The sequence below is a fragment of the Rousettus aegyptiacus genome, unplaced genomic scaffold (assembly GCF_014176215.1).
Source record: "Rousettus aegyptiacus isolate mRouAeg1 unplaced genomic scaffold, mRouAeg1.p scaffold_m13_p_13, whole genome shotgun sequence".
In the NCBI taxonomy this organism is placed as follows: Eukaryota; Metazoa; Chordata; class Mammalia; order Chiroptera; family Pteropodidae; genus Rousettus; species Rousettus aegyptiacus.
Window position 1 is genome coordinate 63951581 of NW_023416288.1, and position 24661 is coordinate 63976241.

Below are 24661 nucleotides of genomic sequence, written 5' to 3' on the forward strand. Positions count from 1 at the left end.
GGTGGCTTTCCTGCCTCCAAGAAGCGGCACACGGGTTTGCTGAATTTGACGGACGACAGCGATCTTCGATCTTCGGGGATTTTCCAAGCAGGGCGCAGGTGCCGGAGAGGAGGGAACGTGAGTATTCCCACGTGACCCAACTTCACTTTCAGGTTCAAAGCGCAGCGCTGCTGGAATCAATACCCATCTTCTACCACTAGATTGTTTTCAGCCCAGGGACCTGATAAAAACTCCTAAGTTCTGAGAGGCACACTACGGAAAACGTTGGGTGAAAAAAAAAAGTTCGACGTTTACTACTTAAATGCACCCACCACCTTCTCGGGATCAGCACCTCTCACGGCTTAGACTTCTGCCAAGCCTCTCCCAGCAGTTCTTTCCCGTGCTTTCCCAACCCTCCTTCAGTTTCAGTTCCACGGAAAAGAGAAAAGCGATAGCAACAGTTTGGTTGCCGAGCAGCCCGTCTCCGGGCGCAAATGACGCGCCAGGGCCTCGCTCCTCTCCGCGCGCGCAGCGCGCAGCGCACAGCGCACAGCTTCGGCTCTCCATCAGCCCGCGGGAGGATGCGCGGGCGAGATGCCCGCGGGATACCGGGGCCGCAGCCCCTGCGCCACCCGCCACTGCTCCCTCCCGCGCCGGGCCGCGGCGAGTCGCCTCCAAACAAGCGGGGGCGCCGGGCCGGGCGCATGCGCGCGGCGCTCCCGGGCGTGCCGGCCACACTCCCCCCACCCTCTCCGAGAGCTTGTCACTTCCTGCCCTCGCCCATCTCCGTCCGGGGTCAGTCAGTCTCTCCCTGTCGTTGCCGGAGAGTCTCTGCTTCCCCCTTCGTACCCACTCGACAGCGGTAGCTCAGGCTCTTCGGAGAGGGGGAGACAGAGAGGGACTGACTTAATAAAGTTTCCTGAAACAGCAACTACCAAAAAAAGCCCAAGGTGGGGGGAGAACCCCATTCGTCCCACCCCTCTCCAAAAGCCTGAGGGACCGTTGCAGGTGGAGCGCTGCCGGGGGGAGCCGGGCTTCGGCGGCAGCCGTTGCCCCGGTGAGAGGCGCCTCTGGTCTTGCCCGCTCCGGTTCCGGCTCCTTCGGTGGCGGCGGCGGCTGCCGCGGGGCGGTTCCTCCTGTCAACTGCCTGCGCCCGCGCGCCGCCCGCCCGCCAGCCCCACAGCGCGGAGGGACGCCGTGAGCCGCCGCCGCCGTCGCCTCGGGCCGCGGAGGGACGTGGTGAGCTGTGGCGCTTCCGCGTCAGCGCCGGCGGGGACTCTTTGGGAGCGCGTCGGGCCCGAACCCCGGTTCCCTTCGCGTGGTCCGCCGAGGCCGCGCCAGGTGGGGCCCGAAGCCACCTCCTACGCCAGGCTGTCCCCGCGGCCGCCCGGCCTTCCTTCCTTCCGCCTGCCCGCCGGCCCGCCCTTGGAGTTAAGTAAGTTGGGCGCACTTGGTTGTGGGGACAGGGGTTCCGCCGGGGAGACCCCAGCGCACGTGCGTGGCGGGAGGTCGTGGGCCGGCCGCCGGGGAGCCGCATCTCGGCCGCCCCTGCCGCCGCGCCCCCCGCTCGGCCGCCCCGCGGGCCCCGGCGCCGGCCGTGGCCGCCGCGCTCCGCGCCTCCGTCCCCGCGCGCGCCCGCCCGGGACAGCCAGGCGGCCGTCGCCTGCGCAGCCGGCCAGGCCCTCGTCCTGCGCTGCGCGCCCAAGGCTGCGTTTCCGGGTAGGGCAATGAACCTGTGCGAGTGTCTGGGCTGGAGAAGCCTTCGTGCGTTTTTCTGTTTTTCAGTTTCAGAAAAAGGTGCAGGCCGGTGGAGGGACAGCGGAGGGCGCGTAAAGGGGACATAGCTGGAAAATGATCCAGAGCCCCCCCAGGAAGTTCAGGGTGCGTGACGGGTTTGTGCTTCTTTCAACAGCCAAGCCGCAATGAAGAGCTTCTTACAGTGAATGGAAAGTAGGTCGCGCCCACTGAAAATGCCTTTAAGGGACAAATACTGTCAGACTGACCACCATCATCACGGATGCTGTGAACCAGGTATACCCCTTTCTTCAGTTTGCCCTCGATCAGAGCCAGTCTGCCTTCTGTTTCCTTTTTGTGTTCTTTTCCTCCTGCCCAAGAAGTCATTCCTAAGTAAGCAGGCTATAATTTACCTAGCATCAAACCAGTTATGAAGTTAAATGCTTGTACAAATAAAGAGATCTGCCCTGCCTGATCCCTTGAAAAAAGTACTGCAAGTGTCACCTTAAATCTTTTCCGCAAGATTAATCACTCAACCCCTTTTCCCTTTTTCGAGGTAGCTTGCAGTTAATAGTGTACCCCTATGCTCTGAAAATGTTTAAAGCTAAAGAGAAAGGAAAAACAGGTAGTAGAATATTACCATTCGCCTTCATGAAAGCTGTTTCATTTACACTTGGAAAAACTCAAGTCTCTTATTTTTATCAGAGAATAGCATTTTAAAGCCTAAAAATGAGTTAAGTTTGGGCTAAAAACAGGTTTGTTGAACTCAACTTGTTGAGAGAAACAAGTTTTGCCCAGGGCAACTTTTTAAAAAATTTCTTGGACAGAATGTACTCTATGGCAAAACAACAACAACAAAACAAAAACAAACACTTTTGATTAGATGGAATATGTATTTTCAGCATATTTTATTCAATGGAACTTTTTAAAGTTGAATTTATGAAATGAAAAAGTTGCTTTTTGAAGTCTCATGAGGAATGTGAAGAAACTCTGATAAGTGTGGTATGTAAACCATCGATAGTTTTTCATAGAAATTTGATGTGCTTTGTTGCAATCAGGTACAACTTAAAAGAGAATCACTGAATACATACTACCATTAAGCCAAATATAGGTTTAGTTTTTTTTCCTTCTAGTTAAAGGCAGATATTTATCATTATTTTTGACCTAAAAGTTATCAGGACTTTTTATACTTTTGCTTGCTTTTGTTTGGGGTATTTTTAACTGCAGGTCGTAGTGTACCTCTATGTATACCTATTGTACTAAGTTTTATCACAGTAGAGTTTATTTTAAGTAGAGTTCTCTTTAGCTTAATGGGAAAAACTGGTGATGGTATAGGGGAAGAACTTCCATTTTCAGAAAACTTTGGTACACCCGAGAATAAAATTTATACTATGACCCTATCCCCACTGATTTGCTGAAAATTAGTAATAACTCGTGGCTGCTAATACAACAGGTAATCCCAAGATGGGATCCACTTTCTGTTTAGCTGCCCCCTTACCTGTCTAACTTTCAGCATCCTTTTACACTGCATATTTTGTGTAATTAAAGTGAAGATATATCAGTCGTTTTACCTAACGTTGATTGGAGTTTGCTAATTTTGAAGTAGAAGGCTGTGTATGCCTTTTTTACTTCTGTTCTGTTGACCTTTTATTCCAGTTTTTTTCTGACAACACTTAAAGTCATTTAGATTGAATTAATTAATGAACTCATTTAGGAAGAAGCTTATTCATTCATTTTTTTGACAAATTATTGTTGTGTACCTGTTAGGTGCTAGGCACTGTCTGGGGCAATGGGGATATAAGTGGTGAACAAAACACAAGGTCATTCCCTCATAGAACTTTTGAGTGGGAAGAGATAGACATAAACAAATAGACATAAAGTGACCATACCTTATTCAGTGTATTCTGGTAATCAAAGTTTTCTGGAGACTTAATGTCTTTTTAAAGATGTTTTCTAGAGTTGAACTTTTTAATATGTATTGGAACTGTTTTTGATTCTTTTTTCAACCCCGTTAACAAGACATCAGATAAGTAGCAATAATTTTAATTTCAACTTTCTTTTACCATAAACTTTTCATGCAGTTTATTTTTCATACTGTCAGGTCAAAAGTAATGTTTCTTTGCGTTCTTAGCGAGAATTAAACACTTTGTAAGCATTTTGTTCAGTGGAAAGCTAGAAGTTTGTTAACTTACAAGGTAGTTAATTGTCATTTCAGAGGAAGGTTGGTGCTGAGTGGGAGGATGTTTTCACTACAGAGAGGAATGTATTACAATAGAAGAATATGACATGATGTTTGGGAAATTCTTTTAATGGGCTCTTCTGAGAGGTCTATCCTGGTTTGGATTCTGAATAGTGAGAGTTCCTTGGATGAGAGCAGTGTGTTCTTGAGGCTTTGCTAGGATGGTCAATTTGTAGTGAAAAGTGGTATTATAAACCTGTCAGTGTATGTAAAGTATCATCTTAGTTATGTATTAAGAATGTTTTTTGTTATAGAAGTTTTCAAATAGTCAGAAGTAAGGAGAATGGCATGCGGAACCTGATGTAACTGCGACACAACTCCCAATAGTTATCAATACATAGATAATTTCTTTGCATCTCTGTTCTCCGCTCCCTACAATTCCCTTCTCCCCAACCCCATATTATTTGTAAGCAAATCCCAGACAGTGTAAGTAGGAAGATCTTTTAAGGGTTTTGTTTTAAGGCAAGAGAGAGACTTACAAAAGTTAAGTATTTTATTCAAGAATTGTGTTCTTGGAAGGACGTAAAGAAAAATATTAACCTCTGAGGGTTTGGGTTTTTTGGTTGGAGGTAGATGCAATTTCGTTTTGTTTTGTTTTTTGTTTTGTGTTCCTCTAGTCATGTAATCTGATCTTGGGAGGGATGATAGGATATGTAAGAGTAAATTTTATAAAATATTAATACCTAAAGTTTTTTAGTGTCGAGAGTATGTTTTCAAATGAAGAAAGACTAACTTCTTAAACGTAGTGGACGTGTCTGTGCATAACTAAACTAACCCTGGGGTTGTTTTGAATGGTATTTCAGAATATCTGTGCATCTAGTGGTAGCAGTCTTTGAAGGTGATGGGTAACAAAATTTAGCTTAAGCTTTATAATCAGATTATAAAGCTAGAGCTTTATAATGTGGTAGTAGAAGTTGGTGTATTATAGAAAGTTTTCTGGAGAGTAGGTAGACCTAAATAAGGACGCTCTAAGGAGAAGTTTTCATTTTGTCCTTTATCCCCGCTTTATTCACTATTGTTTTTTCATTCTCCCTTTCTAGAATTGTTACTTACAGAACCAGATCTTGAAGCTCTTAACTCTTTACAATTGTATAATTTCCACCTTCTCTTTTGTAGTTATTGTTTTTGTACAGTTACCAGCTGTAATGTACAAATACTGGAAAGAGATCCATCTAATCCAAATAAATGGTAGCATCAATCTATTTACAAACTTATGCTGTTGTATCTGTAAGGAGTTGAGTTCCGCTTTCGGTTTTGAAAAGATTTTATTCTTTTAGTGTCAGGAAAGCAGTTGCTTTGTACACGTCGATGGTGGTTGTGGTAGTGGTGGTGATTATGATGGTGATGGTGATAGAACATTTATTGAACACTTACTATATCCCAGGCTCTGTTTTAACCAGTTTACATGCATTAGCTAATTTAATCCTTACATAATCCTATGATCGAGGTACTTTTATTATCCCCATTTTGGAGATGAGACGAGATCACAGATTTTAATGCAGTCAGTCCAGGTCTGGAGTGTTAATCACTGCAGTTAGGGCCAATGTCAGACGTTCTCGAAATGAGTTGTGCCTGTATGTTCTGAATTTATTTAAAATACTCCTAAAATATCTCTTAAAATTAGGAAAATTTTTGCTTAATCAGATGACTTGGTTCTGAGATATAGTCCTCCCATATGTGTACACCGAACAAAGGTCTCGGAGCCCAAAAGAGAATCTAAGGCTGGGTCTGTATACATAGCACAGCAGGCTTTAGTCCCCTTTCAGAAAGCTAAATGCTTTCCAAGCCCAGCTGTGAAGCAGCAGCAGCACACATTACTGAAGGAACCCTCCCTGTCTCCTCACCCTGAGCAGATGGGCCCGGGTTAAGATGGTAATAGTTGAGCGGAACAGTACAGCATATTGAAACAAGAGGTCACTGAAGTGGCTGGTTTTTCTCCACCATGACTACCTCTATTTGATATCTGATGGAAAACTCAGTTTCCCTTTTCAGTCACCTTATTTCCTATTACTGTAATCTAATTTATTGCATACTTATTTTGCCAATTTGAGAATTCTGGAAAGCAGGGATGATCTAGAGCTCTGTATATGACAATGAAGGTATTTATTTAAAACAAATATTTTTACTTATAAAAATGCACACTTCTAAAAGCCCTGGCTCTGCAGTACTAGTGAATTGTGAGGCAGAGAGTGAAAATTGCCTGTGTAAACCCACCTTGACAGAATATTTTATAAGTTTTATTGATATCCCATTAGACTTTATATTAACATTTATACATGTATAGAAATATACGTTAAATTTCTTTCTGTATTTATTGAAATATACTAACTTATATTAATATAAATGAAATCAGATTCTATAACCTGTTTTTGTTGCTTGACAATCATTATTGACATCTTTGGTTGTCAGCATATGTAGCTCTAGCTCATGCTTTCTGACAGCCATCAGAGATTCCGTTATATGGATATTTCATAGCTTATTTAGTCTGGGTCCTTAGGGGAGACTTTTAAGTTGTTTGAACTTTTTTTCAGTTATTTACAATGCTGTAGTGAACATTCTTGTACATCTGTCATTGTGCACTGGACCAGTTCTTTCCTTAGGCAGTGGTTTTTAAGTTTTGCTTTCATAATTGCCCAGAGAGCTGTACTAGATTGTCCAGAAGGTTTTGGAATGGTTTATGAGATGCAGCTAGGCCATCATTGCCCTAGAATTTTGGTTAAATATAGTGGTTCCTCTTTAAGGAAAACAAAAAGGCAAACATGACAGATATGTACTGAATAATACATATTCAGAAGATCTTTGCATTTAAACACTATCTTGCCTTAAGTAGCCTTATTTTAGCCTTGAATCGAAGAAACTTTTTATTATTTTTCCCCATTATTCATTTTGCCTTGTAAAGATGATGGTGAAATGTATACAGGTGTGCTTGTTATTTACATGATTGTAACAAAACATTGTTTTACTTCAAGAGTAAATAATTTAAATAACCCTTTTTTGTGGGGATTGGGGTGGGTATTTGTCTTTCATGTAGTTTATATCCTGGAACCCGGAGATGCTCCTTTGTTACAGCAACCACTACAGACATCCAAATCTGGTATTCAACAAATAATTGAGTGCTTTCGATCAGGTATGAATGTTTTAGGTTGTATTTTTCAATCTTCAAATAGTAGCTAAAAACTACCTAGAAATCTTTAGAAATAATTTAAGAGAATTAAAATGTATACATTGATTCTTTAATGGAATATGTTTAATGTCATAATTTTTAAAAAGTGTTTAATAAATATTGACTTAATCTAGAGATTCTTTTTCAGTACTATATATTAATTTAAAGATAAACAGTATGGTTTAAAGAAACATATGGTATGTTTGCTGATAAAGTGCCTGTTTCTCTTAAAGAGTCCTTGTTACTTTTTGGCATGTTTTTTTATAAACTTTAAAGGGCAGTGGTAAATTATACTGGCTCTTTATAAACTTTGGCAGAGTAGATTATTTACTCAGAGTGTTGGAGATGTTACTTGTTCTGGATTGATTACTTTATCATCTCTGTGTCTCACTCTTTGCCTAACCCTGAAGTTTCTGGAGTTTCAATATCTTTAATAGAGCACAAGATAGAAAAAAGACTTATTCCAGCCCCAGTATCTTCAGATACATTCGTTTAGTTTTTTTTCAGTAGGTTATTATAATTATATATAATAAGTGTATTTGTACAGTTGCAATTCAGTGCTTTGAAATAGGTATTGCTTACTAAATACGCATGATTGAGAGCTGTTAGCACTCCTGTGTTATCACTAAGATCTTAAGGTGCTGTGGTTCTTATGATCCACTTGTCTACCTCTTGTAGATTTGACTTCTCTGACATGCACACTATTGAACCAAATAAGAACGAGCAAACACCCATGACTGATGGACATCTAACTGATAGGCACTTAAAGGATTAGACTATCTTTTGTTACTCTTTTAAAGCTTACTTTCTTAAAGAAAAATTTCTGAGATTCAAAGGGAAAAACTTATATGGAACCACGTTTTGTATCGAGAAATTTTTGAGGTGCTTGTTTTTAAAATGTAAATGGAAATAGCATATATTTGGTTTATTTTAGGATTCTAAGAAATAAATTGTTCTTAAATCTAAAAAAGTTTTTTTTTCTGACTCTCTAAGATCCATTTCTTAGACTTTTCACCTGTAGTCCTCATGGCATTGCTTTTATGTATTATTTAATTCAGTAAGTCTTTAGTGTATACCATATGCCTGGGCTCATGTTGGCTGGTGGCATAACCTATTTTAGGGTGGCGGTGGTGGTTTTTTAATTTTTATACTTGTCCTTCGTTAACAGAAATAACTGATAGGCCAGATTCTTCTATAGTAAATGCAATTAAAATTTTAGTTATTAGGAATTGTATACAAATGTATTTCTGGCATAGGAGAAGAATGGTTAGTTTCTGTTTGTAGTAAGAGTTTCTGTTAGCTGCTTTTAGAGTAGAGATAAAATTTCTTTTTCTTTCTCTCATCATGGACATGAAGGTAATAACTTTTTCACATTTAATAATAGTCCTTTTTAAAAATTCGTAATATGTAATTAAGGTTATTTTCTACTGCTTCAGTTTGTAGTGTTGTTTAAGAAGTTAGAATTGGTTCATTCAGAAATGTTTTGCCTTATAAAAAATACCATTTCAACATGGTTCTATACTCAAAAATCTATATATTTTTTAACTTTGAAAGATGAATATTTAAAAATGAAATTATTTGTTTCTTTATTGTACTGTGATCATATTTGTTCTTTTGTGTTTGCCATTTATTATCTAAGCTAAAGAAAAGAGACTGTGATATGGGTAGTATATATTTTTTAAATGTCCCCAGCAAATTTGCCTTCAGAGTTAGCTGGATAATCTAGAGTCTACTCAGGTTGCTCTTTAGCACTGAGGTATTCAAGCTGTGGCTAATGTAAACTTTTGGAGGACAAGATGGAGATTTGGGGCTGCATGACTTAGGGACTATGATTGCTTCCCACTCAGAGACTCTTAAGTTCTGTCCAGTCCCACTCTACTCCCAAGCCTCCCTTCAATATCTCAACTCTGCTAGGCTCTTTCCATTGGAGCTTGGTCATACACATTGCATTTAAAGAACTATCCTGGTTGTGTTATCTGACAGATATTTGCAGGGAGAACTCTAATGTCCATACTTTTGTTCTTGTTAACCTACAGAGGCTAAGTCAGGTTGGGCAGTAGAAATGTGTTAGGATATCTACCTTTATCTTCAAGCTTAGACGGGTGTCTTCAGCTACTGTATCATCTTTGTTTAAGTGACTTACCTTCTGCCTACCCTGGGCTGTCTACAACCTGGTATTAATTGCTGCCCAAGCTGAAAGTTCATAAAAAGCTGAGGAAGGAGTTGACTCATTTTTTTTTAGGTCCACCAGCCCCATGAGTATAGTACCGACTGCTTGACAGGTTTTGACCCATTCTCTTTGCCTCACACTTCAGCTTTTGTTCTGGCCTGTTTTCTTGGCTTTAAATTACCAACTTCTTCACCTCTGATATCTCTTTATTTCTGTCTGCTTGACCTGTAAATTAATTTCAAAAGATTTTTCTTTTTTGGAATAAGCGATATATGTAGTTTTTAAAAAATAAAGAGATACAAAGAGAGATACAAAAATAAGTTTACTGCTACATGTTTGTGTCTTCTTCCGGAGACCTTCCATACATATAGGAGCACATATCCCGCGTTTTCTTCCGAATACAAATGGTAGCTGACTGCCTACTTGCTCTGTGTCTTCGCTTCATTAGCAGTACATTCCACTGTTGTTTGACATTAGGCCATAGGTAGATGTTTTTTTTTTTTTTTTTTTTTTTTAGAAAACTGCCTGTTTTGCCCCTACCTACAGATTTTGTGCTCTGAAATCCCTGGTGGTTGGGTGACTTGAGACATGCCTTTTGTTCTGAATCCCTGACTCTGTGCCCTGCCCTAACCTGGAGCCTTGCCTTAGCTGTGTTAGTCCTTCTAGGATCACATCTGTGACTTGGTGTCTTCAAATTTCCCTCCTCTCTAGTTACACTTTTATTTTAACGTACTTCCGTTCTGACCTTTCTCCCCAAACTGAAACAAAAGTTTAAATAACAAAAAAAGGTGTACTCACACTTTGGTAGAGGCAGAGGAGCTGTGGATTTCCCTAAGGGTAAAAAGAGAAAAATGGAGGGAAGAGAGGGATAATAATCATTTTGTCCGGTATTCAAAACTGGTCTTTAATATGAAGTGACAACTTTTTCTTGAATTCTTAAAATATATAATATTGTAAAAAGACAATATATAATATTACAGAAAAAAGATTCTACCTGTAGAATATACTACAAGGAACAGCATCTTTTTAGTTTTAGGTAGGAATAAATTATAGTGAAAATGAGAATTAGCTTTGTAGGGTGATTGGTATTATCATCATCTTCCTAAATTTAGGTTTAGTCATTTAACGTCTTAGAAGAAGTTTTGTGTTCTTGCTTGTTTGTTTTTACTGCTTTAAAAAACATTAATATCAGTTAGTGTAATCTGTGACTGGGTGGTGACCCCTTAGTTCTGATTCTGTAAGCAGAAGCCTAGGATGTAATTATGATTTATCAGAGATACATAAGAGAGTGCCATATTACTATATGATAGATTTTTTGAGTGGTTGTTATATAGCAATTGTAGGAAATTTAAAATTGGACTAGATATTTTTCAGATGAATAAGAAAAATATAGATTTGTTTGTTTGATTTATTAATCTTCAAAGCATGCCATTTGGGGCTGTACTTCCAGGAGAGCAGCCATTTATATTAGTCTGGGAATTTCTCAGGGACACAGATCATACCCTTCACTTCCATGTCTCTAGTGAGTAATAGTGTACCTGGTATTTAACGGGTGTTCAATAAATATTTGCTAAACTAATCTAAAAGATTCAACAAGTAGACGACAAAGTTTTATTCTACTTGTAAATTTATTGTAGTTATGTGGCAGTGTTTCATAATGAACCAAGTAATTTTTTTCACCAATCCTTGCAGGTGGTGGTTTTAAGATAATTTTAATTTTCTTAAGTTTTGCTACTTTTAACTTTAAGTACTTATGGGAAGGGATGATCAGTTAGAAATTTTTTTGATACTTGTCATGGAACTCAGGAGGCTTGACAGGAATTATAGATTTGCTTGCAACGTTGGGATGATATTGTGGTTAAACAGTCTTCCTAAAGAAAATAGCTCATGTGTGAGTCAACAATAAAGCAAACAGTATACCATTTAAAAATGATTACTGCCACAACTTAAAATTGTCCTTGACCAGCATTCCAGTATATTAAGAAAAAAAACTGAAAGCTTACCTTTGTCTAGTGTAAAAGAGTTAGGATTAATATTATGTCATGCAGAGTGATAGCCACCCAACCCAATATAAAATTGAATAGTGATTCCCATTGGAAAAGTCTTTTAAACATTTTCAGTGCATACAGTGTATTTGGCATGAAGGAATAGCACAAGATAAACCCTTGAGGTTTAACTGATTTTTATTGAACATCTATTATGTGAGAATCTGAAATATTCACAAATTAATTTCTAGGCATCAAAAACCTTACCCTTTGGAGGGCTGGTTTTTTGGATTAATACTGATTGATGGTCTGTTTAAGCAGTATGTGGTGATTTCTAAGATATTTAAGGTAAGAAAGAGAGGAGAAGGAATTATTAGGAGTAAGGCAGCATGGCTCTCTCTTTCTCAAGATCAAGAGCTGTGGAAGAACTTGACGTTGCTGTCTAGATGACCATGTCTGTTGTCTCAGGTGACCGAAAGTTTTAGCTGTTGACAGAAGCTGTCTGATTATTAGTGAGCAAAACAATCAGAAAAGAGTAGCTGATTAGAATAAATTTATTATGTCCCCATAGGAAAAATAATAAAACCTTTAGTGCCTACTGAAAGTAACTGAGGGAAAAACTTTTATTGTCTGTATTTATGGAATAGAGGGCACCTTATTTTTCTCATTTGTAAAATGTATAATAGAAAATCTTTCAGGCACATTTTTTTGACTTCCCAGTCGACTTTACATAGACTAGAAAAAAATTTTATTTATAGAGAAGATTTTCTTAAAACATAGAGATACCTCTTCAATATGTCATTTAAAGAAAGTCAATCGGGCATGGTCCTGAGGGCTGGGAATATAGTGGTGAGTATTAAAGATATCTTCTCTATCCTCGTAGAGCGTCCAGTTCAATGGGGACACAGAAACGTAATTACAAGATAGTGGGATAATATAGTATAGATGTATAGGGTGCTGGGAATATAGGGAAGAATTCTTAACCGAAAAAACAGACTGGGTCAGAGAAGGCTTTCTGGAAGAAGTGACATCTAACCTGGGATCTGAAGGATTATAAACATCGAGGCCAAAAAAAAAAAAAAAGAAAAGAAAACAGGCGAAGGCCTGAAAAGTGAGAGAGAAATAGAGTGTGATGAATCCATAGATCTGAAAGACATTTGTTTTGTTGTGCCTGGCTGGATCAACACAGCTGTGCGTGTGTGTGTGTGTGTGTGTGTGTGTGTGTGTGTGTGTGTGTTTGTAGGTGGGGGTGGGGATGGGTAGCATTTGTGATCGATAAATAAGATTGATCAGCCAGGGTTAGAATCAAATACCTTTATTTTTTTGGATGATTATTGGGCATTTTCTACTGAATATACTGAACTCTATAACTCGATAGAGTTATAACTCTGTAACTCTATAACTAGGAATATATACAAGAAATTGATATATGTATATATATATTTTTATGGTTGATTGAGAGAACCTGGTAAGACAAAGTGATATATCTGATTTAGGGATGTGGTCTTATATTTTTACAAGTAACTTGGTTTTTATGTATAACCTCATGTACTTTTTACTTAATTCTTCAGTTCAATTTTTAAGTTAACCTAGTTCAGATTATTTTTGTGTCCCTCTTCAGTTCTTTTTGACTATATTTAAGGCAGAATTGAATCTTTAGTATAGGTCCTGCATGTCTTTTAATTTAAAATTGAAGAGTGCAGAAATTTCCTGTTTTCTTCCTGCTACTAATACACTCAGGTACACTTCCTGAGAACTTTAAGTAGATAAGTTAGAGGTTTATCTAAGTATTTTTACCATGAGTCTACCTCTTACAGTTTGTCAATCACTTATGAGGTTAACTGTGAACTATAAATATATGAGCAGTTTATTGCCAGTAAATTCTGTAATATGAAATGGACTACACAAATAACGTGTGTGTACATATTTATGTGAATTTACTTTTACATAAAGAGTAATACCCAAGCTATCTTCTGAATCTTTTTAAATTTATATTTTCTGATTTAGTGGTAATATGGTAAGCACTGACTTGGATTCGGGAAATGGTGGAAATTATTTCATTATACATACTTTTTTTCCCAGTGGAAACCTAGATGTATAATTTAATTTTGGGGGACTTAGGTTCATATTTTCTTTCATAATTCTCCAACATAGGTTTGGTTTGTTCATTTTACAAGATGGGTAAACCAAAGTGCAAAGATTATACAGCTCTTTAAGGTCACACAGCTATCAGAATTGGAATCTCTAAAGACATGGTGAAGTTCTGAAAACCTGGTAATCTTTTGCAATAGAATTTTGAGGGCTGGCTTGTATTCAGAATGGTGATAAAATGCAAAATGATGATTAATGCAAAAATTAAATGTAAACAGATTGTAGAAGATCGAATCAGAAATATTTAATTTTTATGGACCCTCCAGTATTAATTCTACTAAGATTGTGTTTATTTGGTTGTCCCAGAGCTTAATAGTCAAATGCTTGTTGAATGACAGAACACTTTGCACCTAGATAGTCTTAAAAATATTTTCAGGACACTTTTTTTTTCTTTAACTTAATGCAGTATTGTTACCATATGTTTGTATTTGAGGAAGCTCTAAAGGCTCCTTAATTAGTAGAGCATTGCAGATCAATTTTGTCAATTTACCTGTGGCAAAGACCTGTAGGAAGGAGCACCAAAAGACTTTCCATTTGTGTTTTATTCCTGGTGGATGTTTTAATTTAAAGATCAGATGCTGTTGCCATTTATTTTTTCTCTGTCTTTCGATCTTTTGTCACAATGCCTAGATTCCCTAGATCACTGGCATTTTTTCAATGAATATTTATTGAGCATTATTAGAGCTAAACACTTTGTAGTCATAAATAATATAGACTTGGTCTTGGCCTCTTTGGAGTTTATTATCTAGTGGCTTTAAACTTGTAACTATGCCAATATTTAATTAATTGCAATTTGGGTAAGTTTTTGAAGGATAAAAGTTTTGAATAAATTTATAGCGGTGTTAAGAGGCCTAAGCAAAATTCAAAATTATGGACAAGGATTCTCTACTTATATTGGCCCAGAACCTGAAGTAATTTGAGCTGAGTTTAAAAAGAAAAGTCACAGACAACCCTGTGACACAATTTTGGCCTTCTTTAAGGAATTGGGGAAAATGTGGTACAAATCTCCATGTTCACTTCTTATTGCAGAATGGGGACATTTAATTCTTCTGTCCTATTCCAAATCTATAGAATCAGTCTCTAGAGGTGGATCACATACATCTATATTCTCAGGTCATTGTAATGCTCAAACAGGTATTGGAACCACTGTTTGCATATCCCAAGAATTGACTGGCTACTGAATTAGGAAAAAGAGTATCAGTTTTAGCTATATTAATATCCAAATGATAGTAGGATTTTTGCTTAGAATTTAGCTGAATACTCTGTAGAAAATTGGCAATGTCTGTATTTTGTTTTTAAAGAGTAAAATTGCACTTTTGGATCGTCGACTGTGGTTGCCCAGTTTAAAAGTATATATTATCTTTTGTGTTAAGTTTTTTTTCTTTTTTTCCCCCCTAGGAACTAAACAACTTAAGCATATTTTATTGAAAGATGTGGACACTATTTTTGAATGTAAATTATGCCGCAGTCTCTTTAGAGGATTGCCAAATCTAATTACTCATAAAAAATTCTACTGCCCACCAAGTCTCCAGATGGATGACAGTAAGTTTTATTAATGCATTCAGTTATGCATTTTATAATTAAGTATTCTTATACTACAACTATGTGTTTGTGTTAAATTATGGATGTCTAGTTAAGGATAATTTAATGATAGAGAATAAAATTAAATATTTGACTCAACGTTATACTGTTCCTTAAGTAGGTACTTATTTGTGGTTTTCACTTGGATTTTCCTAAAGATATGTGAGGTTAGATTTGTGAGTATATTTATTTGTATTAAAATATCAAATATAGTTTTTGAATGTTAATATGCATCATATAGTTTACATTCATGATTATTGTAAGTTAAAATATTAACGCTTGAGGGGGTATTGGTATTTTTCCTCTTCTTTAATAGCTTGTTACCAGATATGATTGATTATTTACTTAGATTCCTTTAAGTAAATGAGGTTGTTGGGAATAGAGCAAAGAATGAGTAAATGAATTGATTTCTTGGGAATGATGGAGAACATTAAAAATATTAATCTTTCTGATGTTTCTGGGTCTTGATTTGAAGTTCAGTTTTGTTCTTAGTGAAATTTATTTAGATCAATCATTTTATCAGAAATTAGACTGTAGTATGTGCTAACTTAAGATCTGAAATAGATGAGGGTAGATAGTAGGCTAATAAATTAGCTTTTGTGGAACCAGATGTTTGTTGAATTAAGTGTATTGCCCCTGTATGTTTAAGTTAGCATTATATGTAATGGCGTTATTTTCTTGCTTTAAAGAACTATTGTAAACTCCCTAAAATATTTTAATGATAGCTTGCTTTCATTATTTCTTGTTCAGGGATTTAACTCTTCGTGGACTTAGAAAATAAAGAACTTATTTTGTCAGTTTGATACTACAGTTGCATTATGGATTTTGTACATTTTTTAACTTAACCTTTTTGGTATGGTAATGAAGTGCAAACTTCAAATATAAGCACTGCTTTAATTGTTAGCGTGAAGCCGATTTAAAGCATGTTATAGGACAGATGAAACGAAAATTTCCTATGTGTTTGGCAGTTTGCTGCTGCTGTTAGATTTACTATACTTCTTTTTATCATTGAGATATAGATGAAAGGACATTCTATAAAATTAAAGGCATTCTATTTAACTATTTAATTAAAGAAAATGTGAATTTTCTGATATTTGTTTTTTAGTATGGAGTTGACTTATAGAGAAAAATAGATAAATGGATTTATTGGATTATTGTGTACTCTTGGCAATAGTCATTCTACAAATACTTTTGTGAAAATGTTATCTTATAGATACTGCTTTATCCATTTTAAAAAGGAAGATGAGGAGATGAGCTATAATGAATTATTTCTTGATGTCTCAATAGGTAGCAGATTTGATGCTATATTTGTAATTAGAATTTAGTTATACATGGAGACATAACCAGTGTTAGACAACTGTGTTACAATGGGAATATTTAGTTGCCTATAGAGGATATAATCACTGCACAAGTAAATAAAACTGCTCTATTTTTAGAATAAATCTATAGTTTTTAATCATTCATTTTAATAGAATTATGTCATGTTAAGGAAATAGGTAATAGGACTAAGACTAGCAAATACTGATATATCAAATTATTCATGTTTATGTATTTTCATACAGATTTTCTTCATGTCTATTAATATGTCTTCATGCAGTTAGACTAGGTGATTTATTATGCATTTGGTTAATAGGAATGCTGTCATTTTCTAAAAAAACCTCATATTTATATATAGTTCCATTTTTCATGTTGTTTTCTCCATCTTGGGTTATGAGAACTTTGATTTGCCTTTGGTAGTCTAAAAATTTTAGACTAAAAATACGAAATATTTTATCATTTGGACACCCATGCATGTACTTATATATTTTATATTAATGGCACTTAGAAGTGGAAGTATCTCTTCAGTTGCATATATCCCTTAACATTCGTGTACCATATGAGGTTTTAAAATGAAGCAAATTTTAGTTTAATACTGGTTTTTATCTTCATAAAATACTGAAAAGAGTTAATGCTGTTATAAAAATAAACATCAACTAGAAACATAATAAATTTTAAGATAGGGGTTCATAATACATTAAAAAATATTAGAGGGCCAGAGCAGGCCAGTTATTTCAGATTAAAATGTTGTTTTTTTCCTTACCAGACCTTCCTGATGTAAACGACAAACAAAGCCAAGCCATAAGCGATCTCCTAGAAGCCATATATCCAAGTGTGGACAAGCGAGAATACATTATTAAGTTAGAACCCATAGAAACGAATCAAAATGCAGTGTTTCAATATATTTCAAGGACTGATAATCCTACTGAAGTCACAGAGTCAAGCAGTACTCCTGAACAAACTGAAGTTCAAATGCAGGAAACTAGCACTGAACAGTCTAAGACAGTGCCAGTTACAGATACAGAGGTGGAAACTGTAGAGCCCCCTCCTGTTGAGATTATTGCAGATGAAGTTGTACCTACATCTGATGAACAACCTCAGGAATCACAGGCTGACTTGGAAACTTCTGACAACTCTGATTTCGGTCACCAGTTGATATGTTGTCTTTGTAGAAAGGAATTCAATTCCAGACGAGGTGTTCGTCGTCATATTCGGAAAGTGCATAAGAAAAAGATGGAAGAACTGAAAAAGTTCATTGAAACACGAAAGAATCCAAACCAATCCTCTAAAGGACGCAGTAAGAATGTTCTAGTTCCATTAAGTAGAAGTTGCCCAGTATGTTGTAAATCATTTGCTACAAAAGCGAATGTAAGGAGGCATTTTGATGAAGTTCATAGAGGACTGAGGAGGGATTCAATTACTCCTGATATAGCAACAAAGCCTGGGCAACCTTTGTTCCTGGATTCTGTTTCTCCTAAAAAATCTTTTAAGACTCGAAAACAAAAGTCGTCTTCAAAGGCTGAATACAATTTAACTGCATGCAAATGCCTCCTTTGCAAGAGGAAATATAGTTCACAAATAATGCTTAAAAGACATATGCAAATTGTCCACAAGATAACTCTTTCTGGAACAAACTCTAAAAGAGAGAAAGGCCCTAATAATACTGCCAACAGTTCAGAAATAAAAGTTAAAGTTGAACCAGCAGATTCTGTAGAATCTTCACCCCCTTCCATTACCCATTCTCCACAGAATGAATTAAAGGGAACAAATCATTCAAATGAAAAAAAGAACATACCGGCAGCCCAGAAAAATAAAGTTAAACAAGACTCCGAAAGCCCTAAATCAACTAGTCCGTCTGCTGCAGGTGGCCAGCAAAAAACCAGGAAACCAAAACTTTCAGCTGGCTTTGACTTTAAGCAACTTTACTGTAAACTTTGTAAACGTCAGTTTACTTCCAAACAGAACTTGACTAAACACATTGAGTTGCACACAGATGGGAATAACATTTATGTTAAATTCTACAAGTGTCCTCTTTGCACTTACGAAACTCGTCGGAAGCGGGATGTGATACGGCATATAACTGTGGTTCATAAAAAGTCATCCCGGTATCTTGGGAAAATAACAGCCAGTTTGGAGATCAGAGCTATAAAAAAGCCCATTGATTTTGTTCTAAATAAAGTGGCAAAAAGAGGCCCTTCGAGGGATGAAACAAAACATAGCGATTCAAAACATGATGGCACTTCTAACTCTCCTAGTAAAAAGTATGAAGTAGCTGACGTTGGTATCGAAGTAAAAGTCACAAAAAACTTTTCTCTTCACAGATGCAATAAATGTGGAAAGGCATTTGCCAAAAAGACTTATCTTGAACATCATAAGAAAACTCATAAGGCAAATGCTTCCAATTCACCTGAAGGAAACAAAACCAAAGGCCGAAGTACAAGATCTAAGGCTCTTGTCTGGTGAGGAACAGTTACAGAGTTTTGCTTTTTTCCCCCCATCGAACTAAAAAAAAAATCATTTGACCATAATTTATAGCTGGTTCCATTTTAACACATGTTTGCTTCCATATATCTTATGGCAGTGGGAACTGCAAGAGTAATGTGCATATTGCATTTACCTCTTCAGTGACCTTATTCCAGTGGCTTGGGAACAAAAGTTAACTTCAGATCTTCCACAGGACAATGCAATATAGTTATAGGTAGATGACACAGGGTCAGTGCTTTCCTCTCAATGTTGTAAAATACACATTTATATTGGCTTATGTTTACAATAGACGACTTCTGTTTAACTAACTTTGCACAGGTTTAATTTGATTCAGTGACTTAGTCTACTAATTAATACATTATAGGAAAGTTAAATATATTAGAATGAATTTGCGATGGTGATAATTATAGGAAAAAAGTCTTTTGAGGCACTGTAATTATTGTAAAAATCTGTGACAGCAAAATAAAGTGCTGCACTCAGAAAAAAAAACCCCAATTGAATTTAGAACTATTAGCATTTATTATTTACATTTAACATAGTGCTTTGAGGCAAAGGGGAAAACTTGATAAAAGTTTGGAATTTTTTTTTTTTCTCTTCTCTTTGGGAGTATGTGTCAGTTACTGTTTTTTAGTTTTGATCTATGGAAAAAGTGATTACTTAGGTCCCAGATTTCTTATTTTTCCATTTTTGTTTAGATAAACTTTTGGGTGATCATTTCAGCATAGTTAATATTATTAAATAGGGATTTTTGTTTTTGTTTTTGTGTGTGGTTGTGTGTTGCAAAAAAAGTAAAATCCCTATCGGGAAGAAAGAAAAAATACTACTTTTTAAGAAGGTTTTGGAACAAATGTAGATGTGTAAAATGCAATATAAAGTAAGGAGTAGACTCCCTATACTTGTTTTTGCAAGTCTCTATGTATTTTTAAAGTTTACCTTCAGTACCTGTGTCCCTTGTGTTAAGGCATTTAATTTAATATTAGTATTAAATTAGTTTTGGATTCAGGTTCTAAAGCAGTGTAGTTTGAGTGCTGAGTAGGTTAAATGTTGTGGTTTGATTATCACACATTTTTTTTTATTTGTGGAAAACTTGAGATGAAACCATTCTTTAGAAGTCATTTACTATTGTATAATTTTTTAAACAAGGTTTTATTGGTAAACTCAAAGTGTTCATTTATTCCCATTTCTCCTCAGATAACTTCAAGTGATGTACGAAAAGGTTTGGAGTTCATTTTTGTGGAAAGACTTTAAATTGGTGTTAGAACCACTAAACGTCTTCAAATGGTACTATGAGGAAAAAAAAAAGAACATTTTCATAAATATTCGACTGTAACTGCTGTTTTCTGACTAAAATAATAACCATCTAACAACCACTTGTTTCAAAGGCACTGCCTTTTCCAGCACTTTGATGTAGCTGTGACATTACATAATGTTTTCACAGTCCATCAGCTAACCACCCTTGACCTTGTGCATTTGGTCTACAGTTTCTCCAAAAAGTGTTACAAATTTTCTTTTCCAAATAACTTGTTGATTAAAGCGATCAGCAACCTGAAGAAAATATCACCACTGGTGATTTTTAATTGACAAAGACTTTATATCTTAGTGATTTTGGTTTAGTTCCACTTTATTTGGAAAAATTTTCATCTGAATTGTACAGAGATATGATTTGCTAGTGAGTGTACATTAGGACTAAAAGACAGATTAATGTCAATGCATTATACATATTTAGCCTACTAAATATTTGTAATTCTTTTTACATCCATTTATTTCTAACTGTTCTCCAGCACTTATTTTTGTTTGAAAGTTTCATTTTAAAATATATACTATAGGAAAGTTCCAGTTCATTTTCATTCATGGATCATTACAGTTTTCATTTGTAAACATATGAGGTCTTTATGAAAATTAAACATTCCCCTCTTTTTCTTTAAATTTTATACAAAGCACTTTAATGATAGATGCAACTTAATTTTTCAGTTTCTATTTTTTTTAAAGACCACACATTTACTAATGTTAATATGAAGGTAGTAAATAGCTTACTGATATTTTATGGATGCAGACAATCCATGCACAACCACTTGTTATGATATTAGTTTATTTCTTTAGATATTGCTAAAAAAGGAAGATGGGGGTGTAAACCCTGATTTCTTTTCTCCCAAGTAAAATCTTAAATGACCACTTTAGATAATATTTGATTCCTACTGTAAAATTTGGAAAATAATGAAATCTCATACATTTTTTATAATCAAGATTTTTAGGAAAAACAGAAGTACATCTATCTTTATGAAATTTTGGACAGGTTTTTGTGTATCAATATTTTGTACTTTTTAGGGAATATTTTATTTTTTAGTAATTTTTGTCAAATTATAATTTTAAAAGGTACAGCAGAGAATATACCATGTTTTTACATAGGTTCATACCTGTACTTAGGAGGGCCCCTGTCCATCTATATACTTTTTGTACAAAATTTTAAAATGTTGAAGATCCATAAGGTCGTAATAAAATGCTTTTATAGCTAGAAAGACATTTACCTTCCCAGTGCTTTGCACTAAAATATACTGTGAAAGGAAACTAGAAAGACTGTAACTGTTGCTGGAAATGTTCTATATTGAATGTACATGCTCTTGTTGGAAAAATGTACTATATGTGATGGAAATAAACCAGACTCTGAGTTATTTCAGCTAAATGTGCTGAACAAAGGTGCATTGGTTGAAACTTAAATGTTTTATTATCAAATTTAAATTTATTCAGTGACGGAGCAGCTACACTTGAATTATATTCTGATAGTTTTATTTTTAAGAATTAGAGTGATAATTTCTCTTTAATTTAAAAGCAGATTTACTTTTCCACAGATGGAAAACTTGTACTTACAGTTCTAACTTTAATGATTATAATAGTGTAATATATTTAGGGAACTAAATGTGTAGGTGGTATTTCATTTATGAACCATCTTCATTAGTTGCACATTATTAAACCTGTATGTTCGACTTTCGCAAGGTGTTATCTTTTCTGCCTTCCTACACACAAGACATATTCCAAAGATACTTTCCAGACTTAAGTACCTATAACCAGTGGAAAAATAAAAGGATTCCCAAAAGGTTTGAGCTAGCCCTTCGCTACAGCCTCTCATCCGTATGCCAGCCTTTTCCTCTCTTCTTTACTTGTTAAATACTTAAGAAAGAAAAATAGCCTGATGTTGGTGGAGCCCAATTACTGGAATTTCCTTACTTTATTCACATGTTTGCACATGTCTTCTTCTATCATAACTCTATGGCCACAGAGAAGCATTCAGAAGGAGGAATTGAGGGTTCAAGGACTGTCAAAAATATCTGAGTCATTGAGAAAAAAATAGCACTATCTCATGACTGGTCTAAATTAGAAAGCCTAGAAAGATTAGGAATATTTTATCATAATAGCCAAATTAATAGATCATGTAGACATAGAAGTTAGAGGCTAAACTGGGACCAGTTTAGAAAGGTAGAATGAACAAGTCAGAAGTGATTGGAAATTCTTTATTCTTTCTATTCCTTTCCGGTCTTTATTCTTTTTGGTTTAATTTTGATTCTTGAGCTTCCTCATCTCAGAGGCTTAGGCTTGAGGCTCTTAAGAGGCCTAGGAAATTTGTGCCAGAAACTTTTCTATGTGTAGGCTACATAAACCAATATTTATAGCACTTTTTGTTGTCGAGAGGAGTAGCAGGTAAAGGACTGTCAGAAACTGCTTATATTAAGACCTATCTCTGGCTACAGATTATATCCACCTTTGCTGCTATTTGATCAATTAAGAGTTTTCCAATAGAATTCGACTCATCTTCCTTCCTGAAGATACCTTTCATTCCTAAGTGTGGTGGAAGAGGAGAAACAAAAGGTATGGCTTGCCCTTCAATTTCCTAAGTTTGGATAGTGCAAGTGAGAGCCGGATGAGGTATGGCTGACACTGGGCCAGTAGTCATTAGAACATGCAGATGTACCTTGAATGCACAGCGACCATTCTTTTTTTTTTTTATTGCTTCATGTCTTTTTTCCCTCTTCTTTACTTCCTACTTTAAAAAGAAAATTTTCTTCTCAGAGAGAGGAAATAAAAAAAATATATATATATACACACACACACACACATATATGTATATATACATATATATATATATTCATTCTTGAAGAGAGAATTACCCATCCTTAGTTTTTAACCTAGTTATATATATATATATGAGCTAAGTTTTCAGTTGACACAGATTGCTTGTATTGTTTAAAAGTACCTTCACATTTTTTAGTTATGTGTGTTTGTTTTATTGTTTTGTGATTAATAGGCTGTTCTAGTCAGTTTGCTTTAAAGAGCCTATGGATGCTGTAGCAGGGAGTTTTGTGGCTTTGTTAAAGCTTGAGTTTGTGGGTATAGAAAGAGGAGTTTCCTAAATAGGTATGGAGATGGAGAGGCACAAGTGCATATCATTTCCTGTTGTGAAGTTGCAAAAGATCTCTTCAAATAACATGACCACTGAAGATGAGCTAGAAATGCTTCTTAAACTGTATAAATGAGGTTTCCAGGTTTCCTGCAGTGGCCTGTGGAAGTATTCTAGATTCTTAGGAGTTTTAGAAGTTCCTTTTCTAATGGAATCTATGGATTACCAGGATTATGATTTAGCAATAGTTCTCATAGTTGATCTGAAGCTGAGCTCTAAGATATGTGTGGCATGATGTTGGCTGTGCTGTTAGACAAAATCCTTCTGTACTCTATACTGTTCTTTCCTTCTGACTGTAAGAGCTAATGGAAACCTCAGGATTGAAAAGGCATAAGGATCAGCATTCTTAAGAACTGCTGTTAGTTGTTTGGTTTCTAAGTCATTAGGCACAACTTAAACTCATCTACACTTATTTTGGCTTTTCTAACTTTCCAAGTTTATTTCTCACTCTCATAATTTGTTTCTGCATCCTTTTCCTCTGACTTCTATTCTTAGCTTTCAGCTCATTCTTATTTTCTCTTCTGGTTAATTAACAGAAATCATTAGTACTAAGGTAGCTAAAACTTTTTTTGAATCTTAATGCTTTACATTCTGTTTGTCGTGTTTCTTACTTATTTTTAAGCTGCTTCCTCTGCATATTCACCACTCCCACAGCACAAAGAGAAGGGAACATAGGTACATCTGGTTGGGAATACACCCAAAATTGGAGGTTTTGCTGTTTGTGTTCACTCAGCAGAATTTGCTTGATTATGTATTTTTGAAGTCAGGGACTATGTGTTGATAATTCTTTTAGTGCCTAGCACATTTTGATGTATATCCGGGCACTTTAATAAACGTTTGATAATGATATTAAAGTAAGTAGTAGCTTTTTCCATCTCAAAACCTTGCTGTCATATACTTTGAGACTTTGGGTCTTAATTTCATAAACTTATTATCTCAATATGGGTAGATTTCACTTAAGAAAATGCCACCAGGACTAAAATGAGAGTTTATGATAATAAAGGGAATTCTTAGTATTAGCAGCTAACAATAAACATTTATGGAATGCTTATTGTATGCCAAGCACTCTGCTAATCTTTAACATGCATAGTGTCCCTGGTCCACCAACAACCCTTTGAAGTAAGAACTGTTACTTCATTATCCCCATTTTATAGAACAGAAAAATGAAGCTTAGAGAAGTTTAGTGATTTATTCAAGTTCACATAGCTAGTAAATTACAGAACTGACTTGACACCAGGTCTATGAGTACAAAGCATGTACCCTTGATCAGTGTACCTTATATTTGGACATTTTACCGTTTGCAAAGCACATTCACTGCATTACTTTATTGGCAGCTCAGTGTAATGATCTGGAGCTAGATAAGTTGGTGAAATTTTTGGATTCACAAATTCTTTCCTGTGTGACCATG

The 24661-nt window shown here is 36.1% G+C and overlaps 1 protein-coding gene across 2 annotated transcripts in view; it reads left to right on the forward strand.

Moving 5' to 3' along the window:
- The first annotated feature begins 777 nt into the window (after positions 1-777).
- The window catches only part of ZNF800 (zinc finger protein 800), a 43955-nt gene continuing 20071 nt past the window's right edge, over positions 778-24661 (forward strand). Inside the window, exons 1-6 of one of the 2 annotated variants that reach the window (XM_016125965.2) lie at positions 778-1414; positions 1892-2010; positions 6984-7079; positions 14820-14963; positions 17086-18778; positions 19995-21789. In XM_016125965.2, the coding sequence (XP_015981451.1) occupies positions 1923-2010; positions 6984-7079; positions 14820-14963; positions 17086-18778; position 19995 (2022 nt within the window). In that variant the 5' untranslated portion in view covers positions 778-1414; positions 1892-1922 and the 3' untranslated portion in view covers positions 19996-21789. Of the gene's footprint in view, positions 1415-1891; positions 2011-6983; positions 7080-14819; positions 14964-17085; positions 18779-19994; positions 21790-24661 lie in introns of those variants that run through there. The other variant, XM_016125964.2, reaches the window with a different exon arrangement.